The 25,413-nt window shown below is 46.1% G+C and overlaps 1 protein-coding gene across 2 annotated transcripts in view; it reads left to right on the forward strand.

Moving 5' to 3' along the window:
* ZC4H2 (zinc finger C4H2-type containing) overlaps window positions 1–25,413 on the forward strand; it is a 71,600-nt gene that overhangs the window by 17,852 nt on the left and 28,335 nt on the right. For both annotated transcript variants that reach the window (XM_069210489.1, XM_069210497.1), the window contains exon 2: window positions 1,111–1,282. In XM_069210489.1, coding sequence (XP_069066590.1) covers window positions 1,111–1,282 — 172 coding nt within the window. The remainder of the gene's footprint in view (window positions 1–1,110; window positions 1,283–25,413) is intronic.

The following is a 25,413-nucleotide window of genomic DNA, read 5'->3' on the forward strand; positions in this document are numbered from 1 at the left end:
CAGCAAGAAACAAAACCCTTAAGTGCATGATTGTAATTGAAGCAGAGTGGGCACTGATTCCAGGCTCTCAACTGGAACTGGTTAGCGCTTCCCGAACATCTTCACTCTGGATTGGTGAGTCCAGATTTTATTCCCATTCACATCCTCGCTGCCGCACAGCCACAGCATCTGAGGCCAAAAGTCAAACTGGAACACTTCAAAGTCTGTAAACACATTGACAAACAGGATCTACTGCAGGCCATGGCTCGGCCACAAGGGTTCAACCCTCACCCTTCCTACCTCCAAGCAATATGATAGCTGACATGGCTAATTGTACCGTCTGACACAGAGAAATTCAAGCCCCGAAGAAAAAATCAACATAAATGGACGAGTCAGTAAATAAAAAAAAACAGTTATAAAAACATAGAAGGCGACATTTCAGCTGGCGGCATAGTTGCTTATATTGCAACACCGCTTCCATCCTGTGCAGCTGTAGACAAACCAAGGTGGACTGCAGTTGTGGCACCGGCGTTGTTTTTCCTGACCCAGGCAGATTTTTTTCACTGAATGTGGCCTATAAAACACTTAGGAAATTCGTATCATATTTTAGGTGAACACTGTTGAATTTAAATTTATTCCGTGTTTTTTTGGAGGGAATAGGAAAAGGTACCCGAGTTTTGATTTATTTTTTGCTGCAGCAGTATTAAGGGGAGATGGTCACTCCCTAGAGGCTGAGAATAAATTGAATGCCATGGTTGCATATGTGGTGTCTGCACAATAATACACGTGAGTGGGTCATTTTCCATGAGAACATCGCAACCATGTAGTAAGGACACATCCTTTCTCGTCCTCCAGTAATGTGATAAGTGACAAATAATAAATCCCATCAATGCACATTTTCAGCAGTGGAGCTGGACAACCTGGTTGACTGACTGTTGCCCTAGTCGAGTGGAATTTCAATTGCAAATCTTAAGAGTTTTTTCACATTTTTATTTGCATGTTTAGATTTTTTCTTTTGTTTCTAAAGATTTTCAGTGGTGCCCTGGATTTCTGAAAACCATATCCCTGTGTCAGCCTTTCTTTGGTGTTTTGGCCCATGTCTCATCCGTCACTCTCGGCTTATTCTCATAGGAATAAGACTCTACAGATGGAGAAGATCAAGACGCGGCTCAAGTCTGAGTTCGAGTCCCTGGAGTCTGAGGAGCGGCACCTGAAAGAGTACAAGCAGGAGATGGACCTGCTGCTACAGGAGAAGATGGCGCATGTGGAGGAGCTGAGGCTGATTCACGCAGACATCAATGTGGTACGTGCTATTTTCAGTTTGCCCAGGGTTCTTTGGTGGGCCCAATTTATCTGAGGGATTTTAACTTGTGCAAAGTCTTCAATTTGCTTCACCTTAAGGGCCATATATATATATTTTGGCACACACAGTACCCCATCACAAAAGCAGTAGATATCTTGTCCACCGCATTACAAGTGCTATAGGTTATAATGCACTTGCAATATGGCGGACAGGACTAAGTATTCTGTCTGCCAAACTGCTAATATGGCCCATATTATTATTCTATAACTGTGTACAAATATATTCTGAATAATATTCCTTGGGAAGACAACCCATGACATCACACACTCAAGGTTGTGCTACTCTGACTCATTGAATGACCTCCTAATTTGCGATCACTAACGAAGTAGAATTTTCAGTATAAAATGATTGTAATTTGACAGAATTGCTCCTAGTTAAATCATTTTATATTGGCTGATCTGCTGGATTGACCCCACTTTGGAACTTTCTTTGCGATGCGAAGGAGGCCAGTATGGAATCCCGCCTGAGACATGTCAAGGAAAGGAGGGATCAAAGAAGGTGTGATGTCGGGGTGGTGAGGTGGCCTGCGGCCATGGAAAACGGTATTGCACTAACGTGTCTCTTGCCTCTAAACCACTATAATCCCCATTCATCCATATTCCAACCGTTGCCACAGCGAGGAATGGGGGTACTTGCAGATCCCTGCCCCCACTAAAGGCGGATTTTGCGGCGGATTGCTGGAGAGCGAGAGGCTGTAGACCCTCGGTGGCGCGGCAGGCAGATGTGTTGGCGACGCAGCCTCAAGTGATCAGAGGCGGAAGCGGCATGGAGAGGAGTTCAGCTTGGAGAATCGGAGGTGATGCAGTGCGACAGCTGAGACCCTCAGCGGCCAAGATCTCGGACCCTGACAGGTGGCCTGAGCCCTGGGTCTGGCCGTGAGGTTTGCTACCTGCCCGTGGCACTTTGGCGGACTGCTGGGCGGGGACGGGCGTGGTCCGCCAGCCGACTAGGCTAGAGGAGAGGTGCAGAAGAGAGTGGTTGGGCTCAGGGGCTGCAGTTGGGATCATCAGTAGTGAGTGCCCTGGGCGGTCCCCCCCCCTGGGCAGGGGTGTGTGTGGCGGCAGTGGGGGAGGGGTGGGACGTGGATGCCCAGAGATGCCACAAACACAGACTCTGCCTCGTGGTGGGGCTGCAGCCGCTGCTGTGCCCTTGGCCCTGGCTACCAGAAACGCTTGAACTTGTTTGGGGCGGAGGCATCCTGCAGGAACTAGGGGAAAAAAAAAAAATAAGGGGCGAACAGAGAGACCCCAAAGTTGTCCCCCACACAAGCATTTAGACCCTGGTAGTTACATCAAGTGTTAGCCGGGACTGAAGACTCTTCCAGTGGAGGACTGTTGAATTGGACCACAACCGACGCGGCCTGCCCCACATTTTGATTGCCAACTCTGTTGCTGTGCCCACTCCTCCCTGATCGAGGGGTCCCCTAGCACCCAGGACTAGCTGGCATACGTGGTAGGGTGAGAAACCAGGGGGCGGTGAGTATTCTGTCTCCTATGGACAAGAACCTCTCCACCTCCCATAGCAGACGTTTCCAACTAATACATTTGGCACCAAAAAGATGATTCCTGGAGTCAAAGGCCCCCGACAAATCCATCAAACAAAACTGGATAAGCACACGCACCCCAGGGAAACGATGCCACTCCGTGGACGGAGGAGGATGGTCTCCCTGGAGGCGAAAGCCACCATGCTTGTTGACCTCATGGCTATGATACAAGGAGTCTGAGCCGCATTAGGAACAAAAATAAACTGCGTCTCCATAGATGTCAGACTGGTGCGCGCTGACCTCTGTAGCTTGGGGGCCGGGTGCAGGAGGCAGAAGTTGCCATAGCAGTCTTGAAGACAGAAACAACAGTCATGCAGCGTCCAGGGACTCGCGTCCGCCTCACGTCCGCCTCACATGCTCTGGAAGCCCGAGTGGAGGAATTTGAAGGACCCTCCTGATGAAATAGGGTGCGTGAATGGGTAGAGGGGTCAGCAATAGACCTCTTCGTGGAAGAATTTATACAAAAACACCTACAACCTCAAGGTCATTCAAAAAAGATTTCTGTGGAGTGATCGCACAGGGTTCCAGGAACTGCTCCAAAACCGGGGGCCCCACCACGCCCTATCCTTGCCTGCATCTTTAACTACAGGGATCAGGGCGCAATCCTTCAAGCAGCCTGAGCTGCGCCCCCAGGTGAGGATTGATAATGCAAAAATAACCTTTTTTCCTGACTTTACACTCCGAGTTCAAAGACTGCGATGATCCTTCCTGGAAATCAAAAAAGAACTTGGGCAACGTAAAATTAAATATTCAACGGTCTTTCCCGCAAAGCTATGGGTGGAGTCCGACTACAAGACTCTGTTCTTCACCACACCAGAAGACTCCTGGGAATGGTTGGAAGGTTGGAGAGCGGTGGGCCTGCAACACCGCAAGCAACAGTCCCAGCACCGACACAACAGTGAAGAACCCACACAGGAGCCACAAACTGAGGCAGACCAGTGACTCTCCTCAACACAGGGGGGCGCGGGCCCTCTCAGATGGCGCCCTCCTTCATGAATCTGTACCTGTGGACAGGGGGAATGAAGTCCGCATACCCCCTCCCTGCAAGTGACATATGATGTACTTGAATCTTATGACCCTTCAGTCAAAAACGTTTTTTATTGATGCGTACATGTTAACTTGCAGAGGCAAGGAAAGACACCCCTAAAAAACTGGTGATACAATGATCTCCTTCAATTGGGGAAGAAAGGGTGTGTGTGGACCCTGCTCACCTCCTCTTTTTGTAAAGTTTGTAGTTCATATGCGGTTGGGGGGGGGGCGACAGGCGCTCTGTGACGTTGGGAGGTGGACCGTTTTAGTACTGTCACGCAGGGAGGCAGGAGAAGGGGAAAATAGTTGGGGTGCAGTTTACTACTTTTTGAGCCTCCCTCTGGGCAATGTTCCTAGTTCAGTGGTGACTCAGTGCAATATTTGGAGAGACAGACTGAGTGGTGTGACCTGGGTTGGGTCTCTTCGCCTTTTCCCCAGAGGAAAGTGGTGATGAAACCGACATACCTTGACCTACAAGGCCCTCGGACCAGTCCTCATTCCCCCGGGGCAAAGTCTTTATCTACCTGACATCCTGGAGAGATCCCATCCATGAAATGTTACACCCCCCCCTCCAACAACCAATATTAGTGGGCCCAGCGTCAGGGTGATGTCCTGGGACGTTAACATGGATGGTCCTGCAGTATCTTAAGCGCCTTGTGCCCAAAGTGGTCCTATTGCAAGAAACAACTTAGTCGGGCGATGGACAGGTGGGGATACAAAATGGTGGCTCACGCAGGTTTCAGCAAGGGTTCCTGATGGACAGGTATCCTACGTATTCTTTCCCCCTCACCATACAACAAACCTGAATAGACCCACATGGGAGATACGCTGCAATCGCGGGAAGATGGGAGGGCAATACCCTCAGCATTGTATACCTTTACACATCCCCCTAGACTCCACAAATCAACTTTTGCGGACCTGGGTACCTTGCTCCTTGGGCTTCCAGTGGGTGACCTACTCTTGGAAGTGGACTTCAGTGATACCCTGTCTGATACGCTGGACCGTTGGCCTCCACGGCTCCAAATGACAACACGACAGCCACTGGCCAACATCATGTCTGCATTTGGACTGCTAGACACACAATGCAACAGTGCACATATCTCTTGGGAGCCCATGGCAGCCTCTCACGCATCGCTTACCTCCTGACATTCACTAGAAACCTTCTTTACATATGCAAGGCCCAACACTACACCTGAGGCATCCCTGACCTTTCTCCAGTGTGCGTCACTTATGGCCCCTATGGCGCGGGGGGGGGCAGCTGAAGGCCAACATTTTACTCCTAGTACCTAAAAAAAAACAAAAAAAAAAAAAACGCACATCTGCGAACGCATCCTTGAGCCAGTGAAACACTATTTTCAGGAGAATGAGGGCTCAGTAGAATCTGCATGCACATTGTGGGAAGCCTACAAAACCGTTGTTAGGGGTCAGGGCATAGCACTGATAGTGGGACATAAGAAGAATCAATGAGCCCGACTGGAGCAGTTAGAGAAAGACATTGTCCACATAGAGTCTCTCCGATCAGCGGATGACCAGGGACATTGACAGCATACGCTATCCCTTAAACAGAAGGAATACAGAGACAATGCAGCGGACGCAGTGCGGAACTCCTATTGAGCCTCCCAGCTTCATCTCTATGAGGTAAGATACAAGGCTCAGAAAGTATTAGCGTGGTTGAATAAGAGGGAGGTGGCGTCCCGATGGATCTTGCAGGTTCAGAACTCAAGTAATGAACTGCTCAGTGACCGACGGGGCATTGCAGGTGCTTTCGCCGATTACTACACACAACTCTACTCACCAACATAGACAGCCACAATTGACGACTGCCGTGAACTTCTCACGGACATTTGTATGCCTGAACTATCACAAGATGATAAGACAAGTCTTAGAAGAAGATTTGACAGAGGCAGAGACTCAGCAGGCAATCCGAAGCTTGGTGTCTGGTAAGACAAGGGGCCCAATGGCCTTCTCTTAGAGCTTTACAAACTGACAGCTGATACTGTGGATTCACCCCTTTTACACATGTTCATTTAGCGCTGTAAGGTAGGCCAACTTCCACAAGATGAACGGCTCGCAAACGTAGTGGTTATCCCCGAACAAAACAAACCACCTGAGGACTGTGCATCTCACTGCTAAATGCAGAAGCCAAAATCCTGGCAAAGCTGTTAGCCACGCGACTGGGAGGGTTGATTGAATCGCGGATCCACCCAGACCAGTCTGCCTTTATGCGAGGTAGAACCACAGCCCTCCATTTGCGGAGGCTGCATGTAGTGCTGGGATGTGCCGCCGAGATCCGGGAAGATGCACTCGTGCTGTCACTGGACGTGCGAATGGCTTTTGACACAGTGTAATGGCCCTTTATGTATGCAGTCCTAGAAAACAATGGCTTTTAGTTCCCAGTTTATCTCTTGGCTCAGGTTACTGTACTCCAGCCCACTAGCCCAAGTAACTGTGAATGGGGGTGTTCCACTACATTTTCCTCCGCAGAAGGGCACCCGAGAGGGATGCCCGCTTTCTCCCCAGATCTTTGCCCTGATACTGGAGACACTGATAGCTTGGGTCCAGGAAGACCCCTGTTCTGGGGACTGTAATGGACTGCAGATTGGGAAGATCGTATCTCCCTATATTCAGATGCCATCCTGCTCTACGTGGCGGACCCCCCGGCCACAATCGACAGCATAATGCAAATAATGGCCATATATTATAGGCACTCAGGCTACACAATTAACTTGAATAAATGCCCAATATATGTCCTCCATGGAGAGTCCCTGGTCCTCCCTGCAGGCTGTGAAGTGGTGGAGTGGTTTTGCTACCTTGGTATATTTATCACAAGAAACCCTGAAGCGTTTTACACGCACAACCTCGAACCTCCCCTGCAGCATCTGTGGAGAGATGTGGAGCATTGGAAAACCTTGCATCTTTCCCTGATAGGCAAAGCAGCCCTTCTTAAAATTATGGCCCAGCCGCGATTTCTGTATGCGCTCTAAAATACGCCTTATCCAGTGCCTTAGTCTTACTTTCATATCCTAGATGGGAAGGGGGGGCCCTCTCGCATAGCGCTCCAGAAGTTGATGAGGGGCTGGTACGATGGAGGAATAGCCTTCCCTGACATACAGAGGTATTACTGGGCATCCCAGTTGATTGTGATCACACATTGGTTGCATCTTTCAGGATACAAACTGGCCTACAGAATGGATAGAAGGAACATGCAACCGGGGGGGGCCTACTTATGAGCACGTTAAGGGGGTGGGAGAGGCGAGCGCTATCCAGATATGACCTCACAGCCGTCACTATATCCATATGGCATACTGCTGGAGGGGAAGATGACACGGGCCACACCCCGTGGGGCACGGCACACTTGGGCAACCTGGCTCTCCAGAAGGGGTTCGATAAATGGGGCCTTATAGGCCTGTCCCGAGTGGGGGGCCCGTGGAGAGATGGCGAGGTGATCTCTTCCCGATCTAGAATCTGAATATCAAGTAGCTCCCACAGAGATGTACAGGTATATACAAATATGTCACACCCTGTATAACTCAGTCCCTAAGGAGGAAGGTCTCCCGGAGTCCTTTCTCCTCTTGAGGATGGACTACTAGATGACTATCTACCCAAAAAAGCAATCTCTCTCACCTACCACAAACTGCTTAATAATTCACCTGACACTCTGATCCGTTTAGGGAAGCTTGAGGGAGGAACCTGGGGGTCTTAAGGAAGATGAGTGGCCGGAAGCCCTGGCCTCTCCTTGGAGGTGGCCAGAAGAGCCCATTTCCAACTGATACAAAGGAAAATCTTTCATAGAAGCTATTTTGCAGCTACCAAACTACTGAAAATGGGTATATTAGGTGATACGTCTTGTCCAAAACAATGTGGCCGTTAGGCACATTTTTAGGTCGAGCGAGCAAGCACTCTGACGTGTTGTAATCTATCTATGGGCTTTTAACCACACCCACTGCACACCCTTCACTATCACTCGTTCATGGGCTTGCCTTTCAAAAATCCTTTATAATCCTTGGTAAACGCTTTATGTTTGTACCTCCTTGGGGCGATTTTATTACTGACTTGGCCATCCACTCTGTTACATGGATAATTGCACGTTTGCCAATACGTTTGCCTGCGAGCAAACTTCCTTTTCCATTTGTGTCTCTCCTTTGCGTTCACGGCGGCCGTGGCGTTTTGAATTGGCTCGCTTATGTCAACTGTTTTACTTTTTATTTTCAAATTATCCGGCAAGAAAAGTCCAGTTAGGAATTTACAGCGCTCATAGCTCCAACTCGAGCAAACGCAAGACCCATTGCATTGCAAATGCTTGTTTCATATGCTTTGGGACTTCCCAGTACTGCTGACCTGCTGGGCCAAAGTGGTGGCATGCATGGCAAATGTCTGTGGGAACGACCTGCAGTTGGGGGCCAAATGGTGCCTGCTGAACACCTGGGTAGACACAGACCTTACTCGCGCAGACAGCCTGTGGGTGACCCTGGGGCTGATGGTAGGCAAGCGGAACATAGCTAGGCTCTGGGGAGGTGACAATGTACCTCGTTTAGGAGTATGGAAGAGAGATATGGATTGGTGTATGCAGGCGGAAAAGACAGTCTTTGAAAGTAGAGGATGGCCAAATAAATGGAACAAAGAGTGGGAGGAATGGAATGAATATTGGGGAAACCTATACACTTCTGATTCGGCTACAACCCAACATACTTGGGACTGGGAAGGCATGGGCACGTGTGTTGCTGAAGAGATATCTGGTGTGACGGGAGAGGAAGACAGACATAAGGAAAATGCTTGCTGACTCATTGAAGTATAATTCCATGGTATTGAGTATAAATGCCCTTGTATTTTATATCACCGATTTACAATGTTTTTATCATTTTGACTTGTTTTGTTATCTCAAGTGAGCCCCCCGTTAAGGCACGCACTCTTTGATTATCAGGACCTGTATTTTATTCTCACATTCATCCATAGCTGTCTTCAGAGTTTTTTTGTCTGCTAGGTGTTTAGTGCCTGCTTTTGATAACTGTCTTGTTGGAAAAACATTAGTTCTTCATCGAGCTGCCCACATAGCATCCAATTAATGCCACTACGTGAAGGTTTTGATATTGGTTTTGTGACAATGTTGAGCCTATGCATTTCTGCATTTCCCCCCAAGGGGTAGCAGTGGGAGTTGAATTATTGGCATACAACCTCCGTAAAGCAACTCCACCTGAATGAAGATCGACATTTTGGCTCTTCAATATGCAATACTCCTGAAATGGTGTTTATATTTTCTTAAAAGTCAATAAGCTTTCACCCGCATCCTCATTTTAAAATAGATCACTGTTGCTTGCCGTCAGCTGTCGTCTAGCAGCTGTGCCTGGCATGTAAAGTGCATTTGAACTCTTGATGTGCGTAGTAGCGGAGAGCAATGCTTGTTGTTCATTTTATTTATAGATTCATTGATATTGATGCAAATGAGAAGCAACAGGCTAAAGCTATCTGCTCTTCATCCTTCCCATGGAGGCACTATTTGAGGTTCTTGCTGTCCAGCTCTGTCTTGGCTACCATCTGGTTTCTACTCTGTCCTGGACCTTTTTGGAATTATTATATTATTTTCTGTATTGATTTGTAAATGCAGTACAAAACATCCCTCCAACTAGGGATTTACAGCATCCATCTACTAGTAACCCTATGGTTTTAACCCCCTTGTCACTCCTCCCCCACAAAGGACGTCCCACCTCCTAAAGTCTCATTCTATCCCCATCCTTGGTCGAGATTTGACACAGAGGTTAAGGAAGTAAAGCATGAAATCCATGACCTGATCATTTCCTCCCTATTGGGGTCCTGCAATAATTGGTTTCTTTGTGGTTGCACATTTTTTGAAGGCATGTAAACTCCCTACATTCAGTTTGCGTAGAAACTTCTCTATTTGGAGACAAAGATCTGCCTTGGGTATTTTAGTGCCATCACCAATTTTTTTCATAGCGAAGAGATTCTAAATTATATGCAGGCACTCCTATTCAGTAGGGACAGTCCTTCTCCTAAGAAGTAGGTGAGATGTTTGACGTCCTTCCTTTGGTTGAGGTGGATATATATATATATATATATATATATATATATATATATATATATATATATATATATATATATATATATATATATACATTCTACAGGACATCCTTTGGAATGATTTGTGGCTGCGGAGGCAGAACAGTGCTCTGCATCCGTCATTAGTCGCGAACAACACTGCCTCATAAGAATGAAACTGTTTTGAGCGCCCCTAAAAACATGCATCAGTTTGCTTTCGTTATCAAACCTCTGCTATCGGTGATCAGATGTCACGCTTTCATTTTACAAGTTGCACAGTACTAATGCATCCACTGTTTGCTACACTCCTAGCTGTGTTGTGTGATCTGACCAGATTGTCCTCCCGAGGTTTGTCAGTCAACTTGACTTTCGCTAAGGTACTTGAAATGGCTTCCCAGAGGGCGGCTTATTGGCCAAACAAAGACAAAGGTCATAGATTTGTAATGTTAGCCTCTTCTTTTTGTCCCTTCCATGGATCCATCCCTTGAAATTAATGATGACGTGACTGCTACAATCCTCTCCTCCCCCTTGGCAGAGGGATGTAGGACCCAATGTCTGACTTGTCCGTCCCTGAACTGAAATCATTTATTGACTCAGCTCAGTGGAGTATGCCTCTCACCTAATGCCGTGAGCTGTTTGGGTGTATCATTCCACTTCAAGTTAAGTGCTTCCACTGAACTGCATGATGGACTATATCACATTAGGGTTCTCTGTCCATGCCTGTAGACTCCCTACCTTGCCCCTCGCTTTAGTGTGCTAATGGTGCACGTGTTAGCCCATTTAACCCAGAGACATTAGCTTTGCTAACACCAGTTACTGCAGCTCCTCTGCCTGCCTATGAACTTGCCTTAGAATGCCAACTTTAAATTTCTTTTGTGTGTCTTTTGAGAGAAGGAACAGTTACATTGTATTATTTTTGTAATGGAGGGGACCAATTAGATTTCAGGGTAAATAATGTGGTTTGAGGCCCACTTGTGAGGGAATCTGCTGTTCAGGTATTTTTCTGTAGCTCTGAGTAGATAGATTAAGTACCTCCGATTACTGCAGATTATTTTTTAATCCAGACATCTCACCACTTTTGTCCAGTTCTTTCATTTGAGTTCGTAGGGAGGTATGTGAGTTCTTCAGGGACAACAGCACATCGTTTACATACATGACATCGTGGCCAATCCCTATTCCCTTTCTCTTGGTTTCCTCCTAGTTCCAAGGAGGGCTGCACAAGTTCGAGGGAAAGTGGGAAACCTGAACCGTTCCCCTACTTTTGTATAAAGCATCTGCCCTTACTACATGTAGGTCTAAACCTAGACGTGCTGGAAAGGCATTGCAAATATTTGTGATTACGCACATGTGCAAATAATTCCTTCTGGATTCACAACTCCAGAAACATTTGTATGCTTTTCCCTGTTGATAAATAAATCATCTGACCATATTTCGTAAATACTAGAGTGTGACATCTAGCAAGGATCAATTTATTCATCGCTCCCACCATCAGCCCTTTCGATCACACGCTGATCTGCATCTAATGTGATCCAGATTGCTTTCCATCTCATGCATGTCACTTTGTCTTTGTGTTGTTACCGCTATATTACTGTGGTATTTCTCCACCCCTCCGAGCTCCCGCTTTGGTCAGTAATGACCATCTCAGAAGGAGGATCGCAGGCAGGTGTCCTGTACTTTATTCACATCGAGAGCGCTCAATTGTGAAAGCATGTAGACTTTTTTTTTTCAGGCAAAATTATGTTACTGGTTGTAGTGTTGTGTGAGTTATGAATGACAGAACCCTTTTGGCTCCTGATGGACTCTGTACACCTGTGACGTCAGTGTTAAAGCCTGGTGAAGTGAATGCCAGTTTAGAATGTTGAGTTTGCATTTACACACAGACGAATAAAGATGTGTAATATACAGCTCCGTACGTGGCTTAGTTACTGGCGGGTCTGCAGGCTGGGGAAGAAGCTACACTGTTGCACGCATTAGCTACGCGTAGAGGCAGTTCAGTGCATTTCCCACTGTTACGGTGCAGAACCCCCACAGAAAATCTCTCCATTTCGCCCCATACTACAGCGCACCTATTCATCTTAATTTTGCATTTTTGTCTCCCCTGTATAAATATATACATTCAGTAGCCCAGTTTCTACTTCTCACTCCATGTTGTGTTGATTGCATTATAGTGCTTCTGATTCTATTAAGCCGCTTCAAAGGGCTGTGGTATGAAACAAAAAGAACAGCGACAAGAGAGTAGCAGGGAACAGAAAAAGGGGAAGAGCTAAAGTTGAATAAAAGTACATAATGTCGTGTTTTTATCGTGTTTATCCTGGACTCGGACACCTTTAGAGCACTCTCCATCCATTCATGCGCATAGGTCCTTTGTACATCCAGGCGTGGTATAGCTGATGCAGGTCTTGCACCATCTTGGTCAAGTATGTTTATCTGACATTCACTTCAGATCACGTCCGTAAGCCTCACTATTTTTCAAAGAGATGCTGTTCACAGTGTTCTATGCACTTTGGAGGCGCCGGTGTGAGGTCTCACGGCGGGTCACCATAGCTTGTTAATTAAGAATCATCTTGGAAGTGCAGGGTGGTGATAGATGAAGAGTATGTATTCTTGCGTCAGCACTTGTGCTCAGTTGATGGGCTAAGTCTACAATGGTGCCAAATTAGGGACGGTTGTGACTTATACAATGAATTAGTGGCGGTACTTGTAGGTTCTCATACCACAGGAATAAAAGGGACATCATGCATCAGTAGAATTTGTAGGTACAAAAATCGTTCACTGTGGCGACCCTCTTCCCTCCAGCTCTCCGAATGATCAGTAGACACTTCCTATATAAGCTAGAGAAAGTACAGAGTTATCCGCTCTCTTGATTTTCATTTTATTAGTTTTGGAGATCATGCAGCCTCCTCTATGACCAGAGACTCTGTGGAAAGCACCAGTCTATTTCGATCACCATACAAGTGTCTTCTTCACCGTCTTCTCTCTTTTTCTGTGGCCCTCCCTCGTCGATCTTCCCAAACGTTGCCTCTTTTAAGAGACCCTTTTGTAGCATTTAAGAAGATTTCAGTTGCATGACACAAAACCTGGAACCCTCCAACCACCCTTCAGGCTACAACAGAGTTGTGTGTTTGTTATTTTTTGGGGAGCACTCTGACTGCCCATGAAATAGTTTGAGGTCCACACAAGCCATTTTGACTAATGGTGGGTTCTCAAATTAGCAGGTGCAGAATTGCGTCCAGTTATACAGGAATGTATAATAACACACCAATGGGGGGGGGGGGGTATTCCCCATTCCCCCATGCACAAACAGCAAAGTTGCACAGTTCACACCCACAATTTGCATCTAACTTTTCTTACTACCAATCACTGGTGTAAACATTGGCCTTTTTCAGCCAGATAGAAATCCTACTCAGACACAGTTTACACCAAAACAAGATTAGCAGGCCCATGGTGCTCACTAAGACTTAAAGGAGGAAGGTGTAAACCATATACATGGTATCAGCCTGTTTTGTGATATTTCCTAAAATACTTCTTTTAAAACTCACACCATAGACACCAGAGAGATGTTAAATATATTAATAGGTTAAATGAAAGGAGGGGCTATGCCTTTATTAATGGGGTAAAAGAATGGCTTTATTAAATCACGGAGACTGAAAATACAGAGCCCTTTCATATTGTTGTCAGATTTGGCCTATTTAGACCAGTGCTAATCTATATACTTGTGTCTCAGAAGTATATATATATATATTTATATATATATATATATATATATATATATACTGTGTGAACCTTTACAGAAGTACTGGTATGTAACCATCAAACATGATTGCTTAAAGTACTTTAGGAAATCCAAGCAATATTCTTAAAATCTCTGCGCTGCATCTTTTTATCTTGACATTCGTAAACGCTGGCATAACAGAAAAAATTGCTGGTAAGAGGGACATGACACCCTACACCCAGTGGATAACTGTTCACACCATATAATGTGTTGAGTGAACAATTTGCCACATGCGTCCATTCCTGAAAGTTGTGAGGCGCTAAGGTGAATACAGATTTTATGGCATTTGTGTCATAAAAAGGGGTCTAGATTTAGCATCAAACTTATTTACTGAATTACCAGCGAGCTAAGCAAAATTAGGCTACATGCGAGTGAAATTAAAAAGGCTTTAAGAGCACAGGCAACCTTGGCACCCAGCTATAGACGTGCAATAAATCATGATTTCTTTAATCTGTAACAATATGCAATCGTGTATCCTCCCCTTTGCTGCTGTCGACAACTTAAGTCCCATTTTATGGTCATTTTATTATTTTTAGGGATAATATACTTCTATTTCCTATCTGTGCGTTGGGAAACATCACTTGTCGTCTTCCATCAAAACCTTCAGGTTTTTGGGTTGGAACCGCAGATATGCTGCAGTCAAGTGCCTAAATTAAGGCTAGCAATGCTGGCCTCTGATTGAGTTCTCTGGTGCAGTCAGGTTCTTTGTAAGCCAACACAAATTTGCCATTGTGGATTAGGGGTGGCCATGTTCTCGATAGACTGAGCCCCTTTAACCAAAGAACTGCTGAACACTGCTGCTTTGTGAACATTCCAGCTCTAAATGTTTACAAGTCCTGATTTTCGCATGATTGCGGTGTATCCCAGGACCTCAAGTGGGTTAAAACCTGAGTTTGGTCCACACTACCTGAAGAGAGAACCAAGGTTATTTCAGGAAGTCCTTGTAACCAAATAGCTGAAGTATGGTTGGTGTAATGCATAATTTTATTTTATGTATTTTTAAAGTTTCTTCCATCTCCATCTGCCCTCTACCAATGCCTTCTGCACTGAACCTTTACCAGGCAACACTAAAGCTTAAACGAATGCTATCTCTTTGGATCTGTGGGTGGAGGTGCGGTGGGGGAGGGGATGGTGGAGGCGTGTGACTGCTCACTCCTTTTGTGACAAAAGCATGAGATTATACTTCCAAATCAATATAATCCCCAAAAACCACCATTTCATTACCTAAAAGGACTGCTACCCCCCACATTCAGTAAGACATCCCTTGCATGTGTCGCTGTACACTGAAGGCCTTCATCACAGGAAATGCGTTGCCCATCATCGCAGGAACTCTTTCCAAAGTGGCACACTTTTCTGGTGACCACGGGTGGTTTTGAAGTGCCTGCTGAGGAGGTAGGATGAGCAGAGGGTTAGGGACATCTGGCACAGTACAGTTGTGTTGAAAACCCCTGGTTATCTTTGGACACCTTCCAGTCCCCTGAAACAGAGCATGTACTCTAGGCCTGGGTTAGAGAGTGTTTGTAGTTCTATCTGATGCCCATATGTGTTCTGCTTTATTAATGAGCACTTGTTATGATTTTCAGATGTCTCTTGGACGTTAATCAGGTCTAGCAGTTGTTACCCGTGGCCTGCTCTTGGCACCCCTACCACTGCACGTGCGACCCCTAGCCTCCGGTATCTTGAATGTAACAGCAGGACCATAAAGTGATCATTCCATGAGACATATTCATTCTGTACCTCATGAATTATGATCACAGTGATTGATTAAGTGCCACTCTGGCAAGAATCAGAAGTTCTAGGGAACTACCAAACTTACTCTATTCCAAAAGACAAATTGCATTGTCTTCTGCCTCAAATGATTATGCCGCGCATACATGTATTAAAACCATTATTCATTTTCATGCATTTTAACCTGTTAAAAGCCTCCTCTGATGTAAAAATCACTTCCTTCTACAGGTTCCATTGAATACGTTTTTAAGTCTCGGAGTAGGACTGCTTTATCTGTCTAGAATCATACATATAATAATTATACTCCTTGTTCATGATTGGATGTCTTAGTTGTCTGTCTCAGGTGTGTCCGCCTGATTCAGTTACTTTACTCCTTATTCTCGTGTTGTCCCACCCAGGATGATTTTGGTCTTATAGTGTTCTGGTTTTTAGCAGGGAGTGAATGTGTTTTCTAGCTCGCTCTTCTCATCCCCTACCTCCTCAAACCCACCCGCTCCAGCCCCCAACCTGTTCCATGTGCTAAATTGTTTTTACGTGCCACGCACTCTTTTGATCCCTCCCTGTCTCTACTTCGCCAGCGCTACCTATCACGCTCCCCACGCTAAGACAATTAATTTTTTATTTTGTTTATTTTACAAAGGCTCATCAACTGCAAAGTGATCCCGGGAACCTTGCTCCCTTTTTTGCACACTGCATACACTGATTTTAGCTTTCCTCTCTTGTAATTTACCGTTCTAACTTGGCTCTTTTGCATGTTAGAACAATACATTAAAAATGCACACATCATGAAGCATGTGTGTGCTTGATTCACGACGCACACATGTGCATCAGCAGCCATGTTAATTTGTTTTTTCGAAGGAAACTCATTCCAAGATTGCCAGCCATGCATGCACTTACATTATATTAATGCACATGTGTGTAATTGCAAAAATAAATTGGCAAAGCCAATTGCTTGACCTTTTGCAGCCAAGACCTATGGACTTTGCCACTGCTTGTTCTTGCAGACCATACCGAAAACTTCTAGTGTACGCAGAGCCAGCAAATTGCTTACCTTTGGTTGGCTTTCTTGTCAGTCTTATTTGCTTGTATCTTGTTTGGTGGCATTTCTTCCACGTCTTATGTTTGTCCCGGCCCTGAAACATAGATTCTTTACTGTCCTTTTGATTGATGATTATCCTTCTACCGCCCACATTCACAGAAAATTTTGTTTTTAATTTTTTCCTTAAGCAACGTGTGGTCCAGGGACCCTTGGAGGTCCGCGAAGCCTCCTCAGGGGATTTGTGACTGCTTAGAAAATTAAATAATATTAACAGATTAGGTCCCCAGCTTTCAGTAATGACTCCGTGGGGGGTCCCCTAGTTCCAATAATGATTCAGTGGGGGTCCTCGGCTTCCAGTAATGATAAAGTGGGGGTCCTCAGAAGTCAAAAGGTTGGGAACCACTCCTTTCCACCATTGCCTAGATTTATTTCCAGTTCTTGCCCTTTCCATACCTCTTCAGAAGTAATAAGGAGGTTTTTGGATGTTTTGCGGATCAGTCGCTGATGTGATAATGGGTCAAAGGATGCATGATGTCATGTCAGATCATAGAGCATGCTCATGTATTGCTACGCAACCACTGGAGACTGGTACACTTTGAAATCGGTTTGTCCTGAACAGCAGACATACTACATGGTGACAGTGAACAATACAAGCAAATCCACCATAACCGAAGATGGTTTTGTTTGATTGGCTTCTGTCCTAAAAATGCCCATTGGGTGATCGTTCAGTGGCAAGTGGCTGCACATCTCCCTTGTACTCAAGGTTTTAACAGGTACGGGTCTAAAAACACCACTGTATATAATCTAGATGTACACATGTTCATGCTATTGCTAAATCTTGTGCTCTGAGTCTCAAAATAACACACTTTTAAAACATAAACTAGTTCCACCCAGAATCCTTCTAAACAAGATTTCTGGTGCCATAAACTTGCATAATAGACCTGTTCTATGACAACAGTAGGCTATTGCAAACACATCTGGATTCCATCTAACATGCAACCTTATTAGATCTACCAGTCCATTCACTCACCTGCATTAGACCTAAGCTGCATAGCAGCTGTAAAGCCTCACTTCCCACATTCTTTAGGGCATTGGAACCTGCAATTTAAAATCCAGTGTCTGATTTGTGAACATTACTCTTGGTACCTGCAAGCCATGCAAATCACCTAGCACTCAAGAACCACTAATTTTACACAAAAAGAGAGAGTAAGAATGTATTTCTATGACCTTTGCACATCTTTCCAAGAACAACTTGTTCTATACAAGATGTGAGGGCCCAGGGGCAATTAGCTCATGCTTCCAAATATCATACAGCGTTATTAAAATAATAGGAAAAGATTCTTCATTCACCAAATGGTGACAGGATTCCTCATAAATGTCTTCCCTTATCTGGGTAGGTTAATATTGCCTGGCTGGGCTCCACCAAGAATTGGGAGCTCGTATATGATATTGTTCTGGACAAAAGCAGGGATCCAGTTAAATATGATTTTGGGTGTACGCTGAATATTTCTTTTTATTTAATGAGTACACATCATTGTTACACATCAAAAGTGGAATGTTCAGTGAAAACACAATGGTTGCAACTTCATATTCTGCCGAAATTTTTCAGCCGCATAAAGTATTGCCCACTAGGGGCTCTCGGCTTTAATCAGGGCTTCTAAATCTCCCTACCTACCCCTTTCTAATTGCAGAACAGTGTGTGAAAAAAGGAGACGTAATGCTCAGTATTCTGATAGTAAAACCTGTGAGATACAATAAAAATAAAATAAACATGAAATAACACATTAATCATGCTTCAGCGAATGAAGAATAGAGGTCCCAACCATGGGGAACTCGAGCAGCATTATTAGTGATCTCTGCAAACCAGAAACAATCTTACTCGCTATTGTGAAACCCTTCACCCCTTGATACATAGTCTCTACTTGGGTAATACACAAAAGCCACAGCACCAACTCCCCTGGTACCAAGGTAATAATATTAATAATAGGTCTCACCAACACCACATGAGTAAACATTCAAATATCAGCTTTAACTTTAATTTGGAAATAAATTAAACCATGTTTGATGGCATGTGTGGCAGTAGATACACATGATCTGCATACTTCTGCCATCTAGTGTTGGGTCCTGAAGGTTGCAAATTGTTTTGTTCTGCTTTTCTTCAGAACAAACAACGGTCTTCACTTTTCAAAATCCCTGTCATAAAGGCTTTTATGGAAGGGCTTGAAAGGATGATACCAGCAACGTTGCCTCCGGTACCTTCTTCAAACCTTTCTGTGGTACTCACTAGACTTATGGGACCACCTTTTGAACCACAACATTCATGTCCTTTGCAATTTCTTTCATGGAATGTGGCCTTTTTAGTTGCAATCACTTCCCTTAGACAAGTGAGCTCCACGCATTAACCTTACAAGAACCCCTATTCCATATGTGTAAGGAAATGCCTCCTTGGCATGGTTACCCCCTGACTTTTTGCCTTTGCTGATGCTATGTTTTGAATTGAAAGTGTGCTGAGGCCTGCTAACCAGGCCCCAGCACCAATGTTCTTTCCCTAACCTGTACTTTTGATTCCACAATTGGCACACCCTGGCACCCAGATAAGTCCCTTGTAACTGGTACCTCTGGTACCAAGGGCCCTGATGCCAGGGAAGGTCTCTAAGGGCTGCAGCATGTATTATGCCACCCTAGAGACCCCTCACTCAGCACAAACACACTGCTTACCAGCTTGTGTGTGCTAGTGAGAACAAAATGAGTAAGTCGACATGGCACTCCCCTCAGGGTGCCATGCCAGCCTCTCACTGCCTATGCAGTATAGGTAAGACACCCCTCTAGCAGGCCTTACAGCCCTAAGGCAGGGTGCACTATACCATAGGTGAGGGTACCAGTGCATGAGCACTGTGCCCCTACAGTGTCTAAGCAAAACCTCAGACATTGTAAGTGCAGGGTAGCCATAAGAGTATATGGTCTGGGAGTCTGTTTTACACGAACTCCACAGCACCATAATGGCTACACTGAAAACTGGGAAGTTTGGTATCAAACTTCTCAGCACAATAAATGCACACTGATGCCAGTGTACATTTTATTGTAAAATACACCACAGAGGGCACCTTAGAGGTGCCCCCTGAAACTTAACCGACTATCTGTGTAGGCTGACTGGTTCCAGCAGCCTGCCACACTAGAGACATGTTGCTGGCCCCATGGGGAGAGTGCCTTTGTCACTCTGAGGCCAGTAACAAAGCCTGCACTGGGTGGAGATGCTAACACCTCCCCCAGGCAGGAGCTGTAACACCTGACGGTGAGCCTCAAAGGCTCACCCCTTTGTCACAGCACCGCAGGACACTCCAGCTAGTGGAGTTGCCCGCCCCCTCCGGCCCCGGCCCCCACTTTTGGCGGCAAGGCCGGAGAAAATAATGAGAATAACAAGGAGGAGTCACTGGCCAGTCAGGACAGCCCCTAAGGTGTCCTGAGCTGAGGTGACTCTAACTTTTAGAAATCCTCCATCTTGCAGATGGAGGATTCCCCCAATAGGATTAGGGATGTGACCCCCTCCCCTTGGGAGGAGGCACAAAGAGGGTGTACTCACCCTCCGGGCTAGTAGCCATTGGCTACTAACCCCCCAGACCTAAACATGCCCTTAAATTTAGTATTTAAGGGCTCTCCCTGAACCTAGAAGTTAGATTCCTGCAACAACAAGAAGAAGGACTGCCTAGCTGAAAACCCCTGCAGAGGAAGACCAGAAGACAACAACTGCCTTGGCTCCAGAAACTCACCGGCCTGTCTCCTGCCTTCCAAAGAACTCTGCTCCAGCGACGCCTTCCAAAGGGACCAGCGACCTCTGAATCCTCTGAGGACTGCCCTGCTTCGACGACGACAAGAAACTCCCGAGGACAGCGGACCTGCTCCAAAAAGACTGCAACTTTATCCAAAGGAGCAGCTTTAAAGAACCCTGCAATCTCCCCGCAAGAAGCGTGAGACTTGCAACACTGCACCCGGCGACCCCGACTCGGCTGGTGGAGAACCAACACCTCAGGGAGGACCCCCGGACTATTCTACGACTGTGAGTACCAAAACCTGTCCCCCCTGAGCCCCCACAGCGCCGCCTGCAGAGGGAATCCCGAGGCTTCCCCTGACCGCGACTCTCTGAAACCTAAGTCCCGACGCCTGGGAAAGACCCTGCACCCGCAGCCCCCAGGACCTGAAGGACCGGACTTTCACTGCAGAAGTGACCCCCAGGAGTCCCTCTCCCTTGCCCAAGTGGAGGTTTCCCCGAGGAAGCCCCCCCTTGCCTGCCTGCAGCGCTGAAGAGATCCCTTGATCTCTCATTGACTTCCATTGCGAACCCGACGCTTGTTCTAACACTGCACCCGGCCGCCCCCGCGCCGCTGAGGGTGAAATTTCTGTGTGGGCTTGTGTCCCCCCTGGTGCCCTACAAAACCCCCCTGGTCTGCCCTCCGAAGACGCGGGTACTTACCTGCTGGCAGACTGGAACCGGGGCACCCCCCTTCTCTCCATTGAAGCCTATGCGTTTTGGGCACCACTTTGAACTCTGCACCTGACCGGCCCTGAGCTGCTGGTGTGGTAACTTTGGGGTTGCTCTGAACCCCCAACGGTGGGCTACCTTGGACCAAGAACTGAACCCTGTAAGTGTCTTACTTACCTGGTAAAAGTAACAAAAACTTACCTCCCCCAGGAACTGTGAAAATTGCACTGTGTCCACTTTTAAAATAGCTATTTGTGAATAACTTGAAAAGTATACATGCAATTGAAATGATTCAAAGTTCCTAATGTACTTACCTGCAATACCTTTCAAACAAGATATTACATGTTAAATTTGAACCTGTGGTTCTTAAAAGAAACTAAGAAAATATATTTTTCTATAACAAAACCTATTGGCTGGATTTGTCTCTGAGTGTGTGTACCTCATTTATTGTCTATGTGTATGTACAACAAATGCTTAACACTACTCCTTGGATAAGCCTACTGCTCGACCACACTACCACAAAATAGAGCATTAGTATTATCTCTTTTTACCACTATTTTACCTCTAAGGGGAACCCTTGGACTCTGTGCATGCTATTCCTTACTTTGAAATAGCACATACAGAGCCAACTTCCTACATTGGTGGATCAGCGGTGGGGTACAAGACTTTGCATTTGCTGGACTACTCAGCCAATACCTGATCACACGACAAATTCCAAAATTGCCATTAGAAATTGATTTTTGCAATTTGAAAAGTTTTCTAAATTCTTAAAAGACCTGCTAGGGCCTTGTGTTAGATCCTGTTTAGCATTTCTTTTAGAGTTTAAAAGTTTGGTAAAAGTTTGAATTAGATTCTAGAACTAGTTTTAGATTCTTAAAAAGTATTCCAACTTTTAGAAGCATAATGTCTAGCACAGATGTGAATGTGGTGGAACTCGACACCACACCTTACCTCCATCTCCAGATGAGAGAGCTAAGGTCACTCTGTAACATAAGAAAAATAACAATGGGCTCCAGACCTACCAAAGCACAGCTCCAGGAGCTGTTGGCAGAGTATGATAGAGCCAACCCCTCTGTGGATAACACAGAGGAGGATGATAGTGACTTGGAGGTTGATTCCCCACCACCAGTCCTATCTAGGGAGAACAGGGCCTCTCAAGCCCTGACTCCAAAAATAATAGTCAGAGATGCTGGCTCCCTCACAGGAGGGTCCAGCCTCTCTGAAATCACTGAGGATAACTCCAGTGAAGAGGACATCCAGTTAGCCAGGATGGCCAAAAGATTGGCTTTGGAACAACAGATCCTAGCCATAGAAAGGGAAAGACAAGAGATGGGCCTAGGACCCATCAATGGTGGCAGCAACATAACTAGGGTCAGAGATTCTCCTGACATGTTGAAAATCCCCAAAGGGATTGTAACTAAATATGAAGATGGTGATGACATCACCAAATGGTTCACAGCTTTTGAGAGGGCTTGTGAAACCAGAAAAGTGAACAAATCTCACTGGGGTGCTCTCCTTTGGGAAATGTTCACAGGAAAGTGTAGGGATAGACTCCTCACACTCTCTAAAAAAGATGCAGAATCTTATGACCTCATGAAGGGTACCCTGATTGAGGGCTTTGGATTCTCCACTGAGGAGTATAGGATTAGATTCAGGGGGGCTCAAAAATCCTCGAGCCAGACCTGGGTTGACTTTGTAGACTACTCAGTAAAAACACTAGATGGTTGGATTCAAGGAAATGGTGTAAATGATTATGATGGGCTGTACAATTTATTTGTGAAAGAACACCTATTAAGTAATTGTTTCAATGATAAACTGCATCAGCATCTGGTGGACCTAGGACCAATTTCTCCCCAAGAATTGGGAAAGAAGGCGGACCATTGGGTCAAGACTAGGGTGTCCAAAACTTCCACAGGGGGTGACCAAAAGAAAGGGGTCACAAAACCTCCCCAGGGGAAGGGTGGTGAGACAGCCAAAAATAAAAATAGTAAAGAGTCTTCTACAGGCCCCCAAAAACCTGCACAGGAGGGTGGGCCCAGAGCCTCTTCACAAAACAATCCTGGGTACAAGGGTAAAAACATTGATCCCAAAAAGGCCTGGTGTCGAAACTGTAGTCAGTCTGGACACCAAACTGGAAACAAGGCCTGTCCCAAGAAAGATACCACTTCTAACTCCCATCCAGCTAAAACTGGAATGGCCAGTCTCCAAGTGGGATCAACAGTGTGCCCAGAGCAAATCAGGTGTCACACTGAAGCTACATTAGTCTCTGAGGGTGGGGTGGATTTAGCCACACTGGCTGCCTGGCCCCCTAACATGCAAAAATACAGGCAGCAGCTCTTAATTAATGGGACAAGTGTAGAGGGCCTGAGGGATACAGGTGCCAGTGTCACCATGGTGACAGAGAAACTGGTTTCCCCTGGCCAATACCTGACTGGACAAACTTATCCAGTCACCAACGCTGACAATCAGACTAAAGTACATCCCATGGCTATGGTAACTTTAGAGTGGGGAGGGGTCAATGGCCTGAAACAGGTGGTGGTCTCCTCAAATATCCCAGTAGACTGTTTGCTTGGAAATGACCTGGAGTCCTCAGCATGGGCTGAGGTAGAACTGAAAACCCATGCAGCCATGCTGGGTATCCCTGAACTGGTGTGTGTCAAGACTAGGGCACAGTGCAAGGCACAGGGTGAAAAAGTAGAGCTGGAGTCTGGAAAAATGGCCCAGCCTACCAAGAGAAAAGGAAAGTCAGCTGGGAAACCAGCTGCAACACAACACCAAAAAGAGAACCTCTCTTCTCAGGAAGAAGTTCTGCCCTCTGAGGGAACTGAGCCTATGGAGCTGGAACCTTATCAGGTTGAGCTCTTGGGCCCAGGGGGACCCTCAAGGGAAGAGTTGTGTAAGGGACAAGAAACCTGTCCCTCTCTTGAAGGCCTTAGGCAGCAAGCTGCTGAAGAGTCCAAAGGCAAGAAAAATGGAACACATAGGGTCTATTGGGAAGATGGACTCCTGTACACTGAGGCAAGAGATCCCAAACCTGGTGCCACTAGGAGAGTGGTAGTGCCTCAGGGTTTCAGAGAGTTTATTCTGACCTTAGCCCATGATATTCCCCTTGCTGGGCATTTGGGACAAACCAAGACGTGGGAGAGGTTAGTCAACCACTTCTACTGGCCCAATATGTCCCAGAAGGTTAAGGAGTTTTGCCTCTCCTGCCCCACCTGTCAATCCAGTGGTAAGACAGGTGGGCACCCAAAGGCCCCCCTCATTCCACTTCCAGTGGTGGGGGTCCCCTTTGAAAGAGTGGGTGTGGACATAGTTGGTCCACTAGAACCTCCCACAGCCTCAGGAAATATGTACATCCTAGTAGTAGTGGATCATGCTACTAGGTATCCTGAAGCTATTCCCCTTAGGTCAACTACTGCCCCAGCAGTAGCCAAGGCCCTCATTGGTATCTTTACCAGAGTGGGTTTCCCTAAGGAGGTGGTGTCTGACAGAGGTACCAACTTCATGTCAGCATACCTAAAACACATGTGGAATGAGTGTGGAGTGACTTACAAATTCACTACACCATATCATCCACAAACTAATGGCCTTGTTGAGAGATTCAACAAGACATTAAAGGGCATGATCATGGGGCTCCCAGAAAAACTCAAAAGGAGATGGGATGTCCTCCTGCCATGTCTGCTTTTCGCTTACAGAGAGGTGCCTCAGAAGGGAGTAGGATTCTCACCCTTTGAACTTCTGTTTTTCCACCCTGTAAGGGGACCACTTGCTCTTGTTAAAGAAGGCTGGGAGAGACCTCTTCATGAGCCTAAACAAGACATAGTGAACTATGTACTTGGCCTTCGCTCAAGAATGGCAGAGTACATGGAAAAGGCAAGTAAAAACCTTGAGGCCAGCCAACAACTCCAGAAGTTGTGGTATGACCAAAAGGCTGCACTGGTTGAATTCCAACCAGGGCAGAAAGTCTGGGTTCTGGAGCCTGTGGCTCCCAGGGCACTCCAGGACAAATGGAGTGGCCCTTACCCAGTACTAGAAAGGAAGAGTCAGGTCACCTACCTGGTAGACCTGGGCACAAGCAGGAGCCCCAAGAGGGTGATCCATGTGAACCGCCTTAAGCTCTTCCATGACAGGGCTGATGTAAATCTGTTGATGGTAACAGATGAGGACCAGGAAGCTGAGAGTGAACCTCTCCCTGATCTCCTCTCATCAGACCCTAAAGATGGCTCAGTAGATGGAGTGATCTACTCAGACACCCTCTCTAGCCAACAGCAGTCTGACTGCAGGAAGGTCCTGCAGCAGTTTGCTGAACTCTTTTCCCTAACCCCTGGTCAGACACACCTGTGTACCCATGATGTGGACACAGGAGACAGCATGCCTGTCAAAAACAAAATATTTAGACAGTCTGACCAAGTTAAGGAAAGCATCAAGGTGG

The sequence above is a fragment of the Pleurodeles waltl genome, chromosome 2_1 (genome assembly GCF_031143425.1).
Source record: "Pleurodeles waltl isolate 20211129_DDA chromosome 2_1, aPleWal1.hap1.20221129, whole genome shotgun sequence".
Classification (NCBI taxonomy): Eukaryota; Metazoa; Chordata; class Amphibia; order Caudata; family Salamandridae; genus Pleurodeles; species Pleurodeles waltl.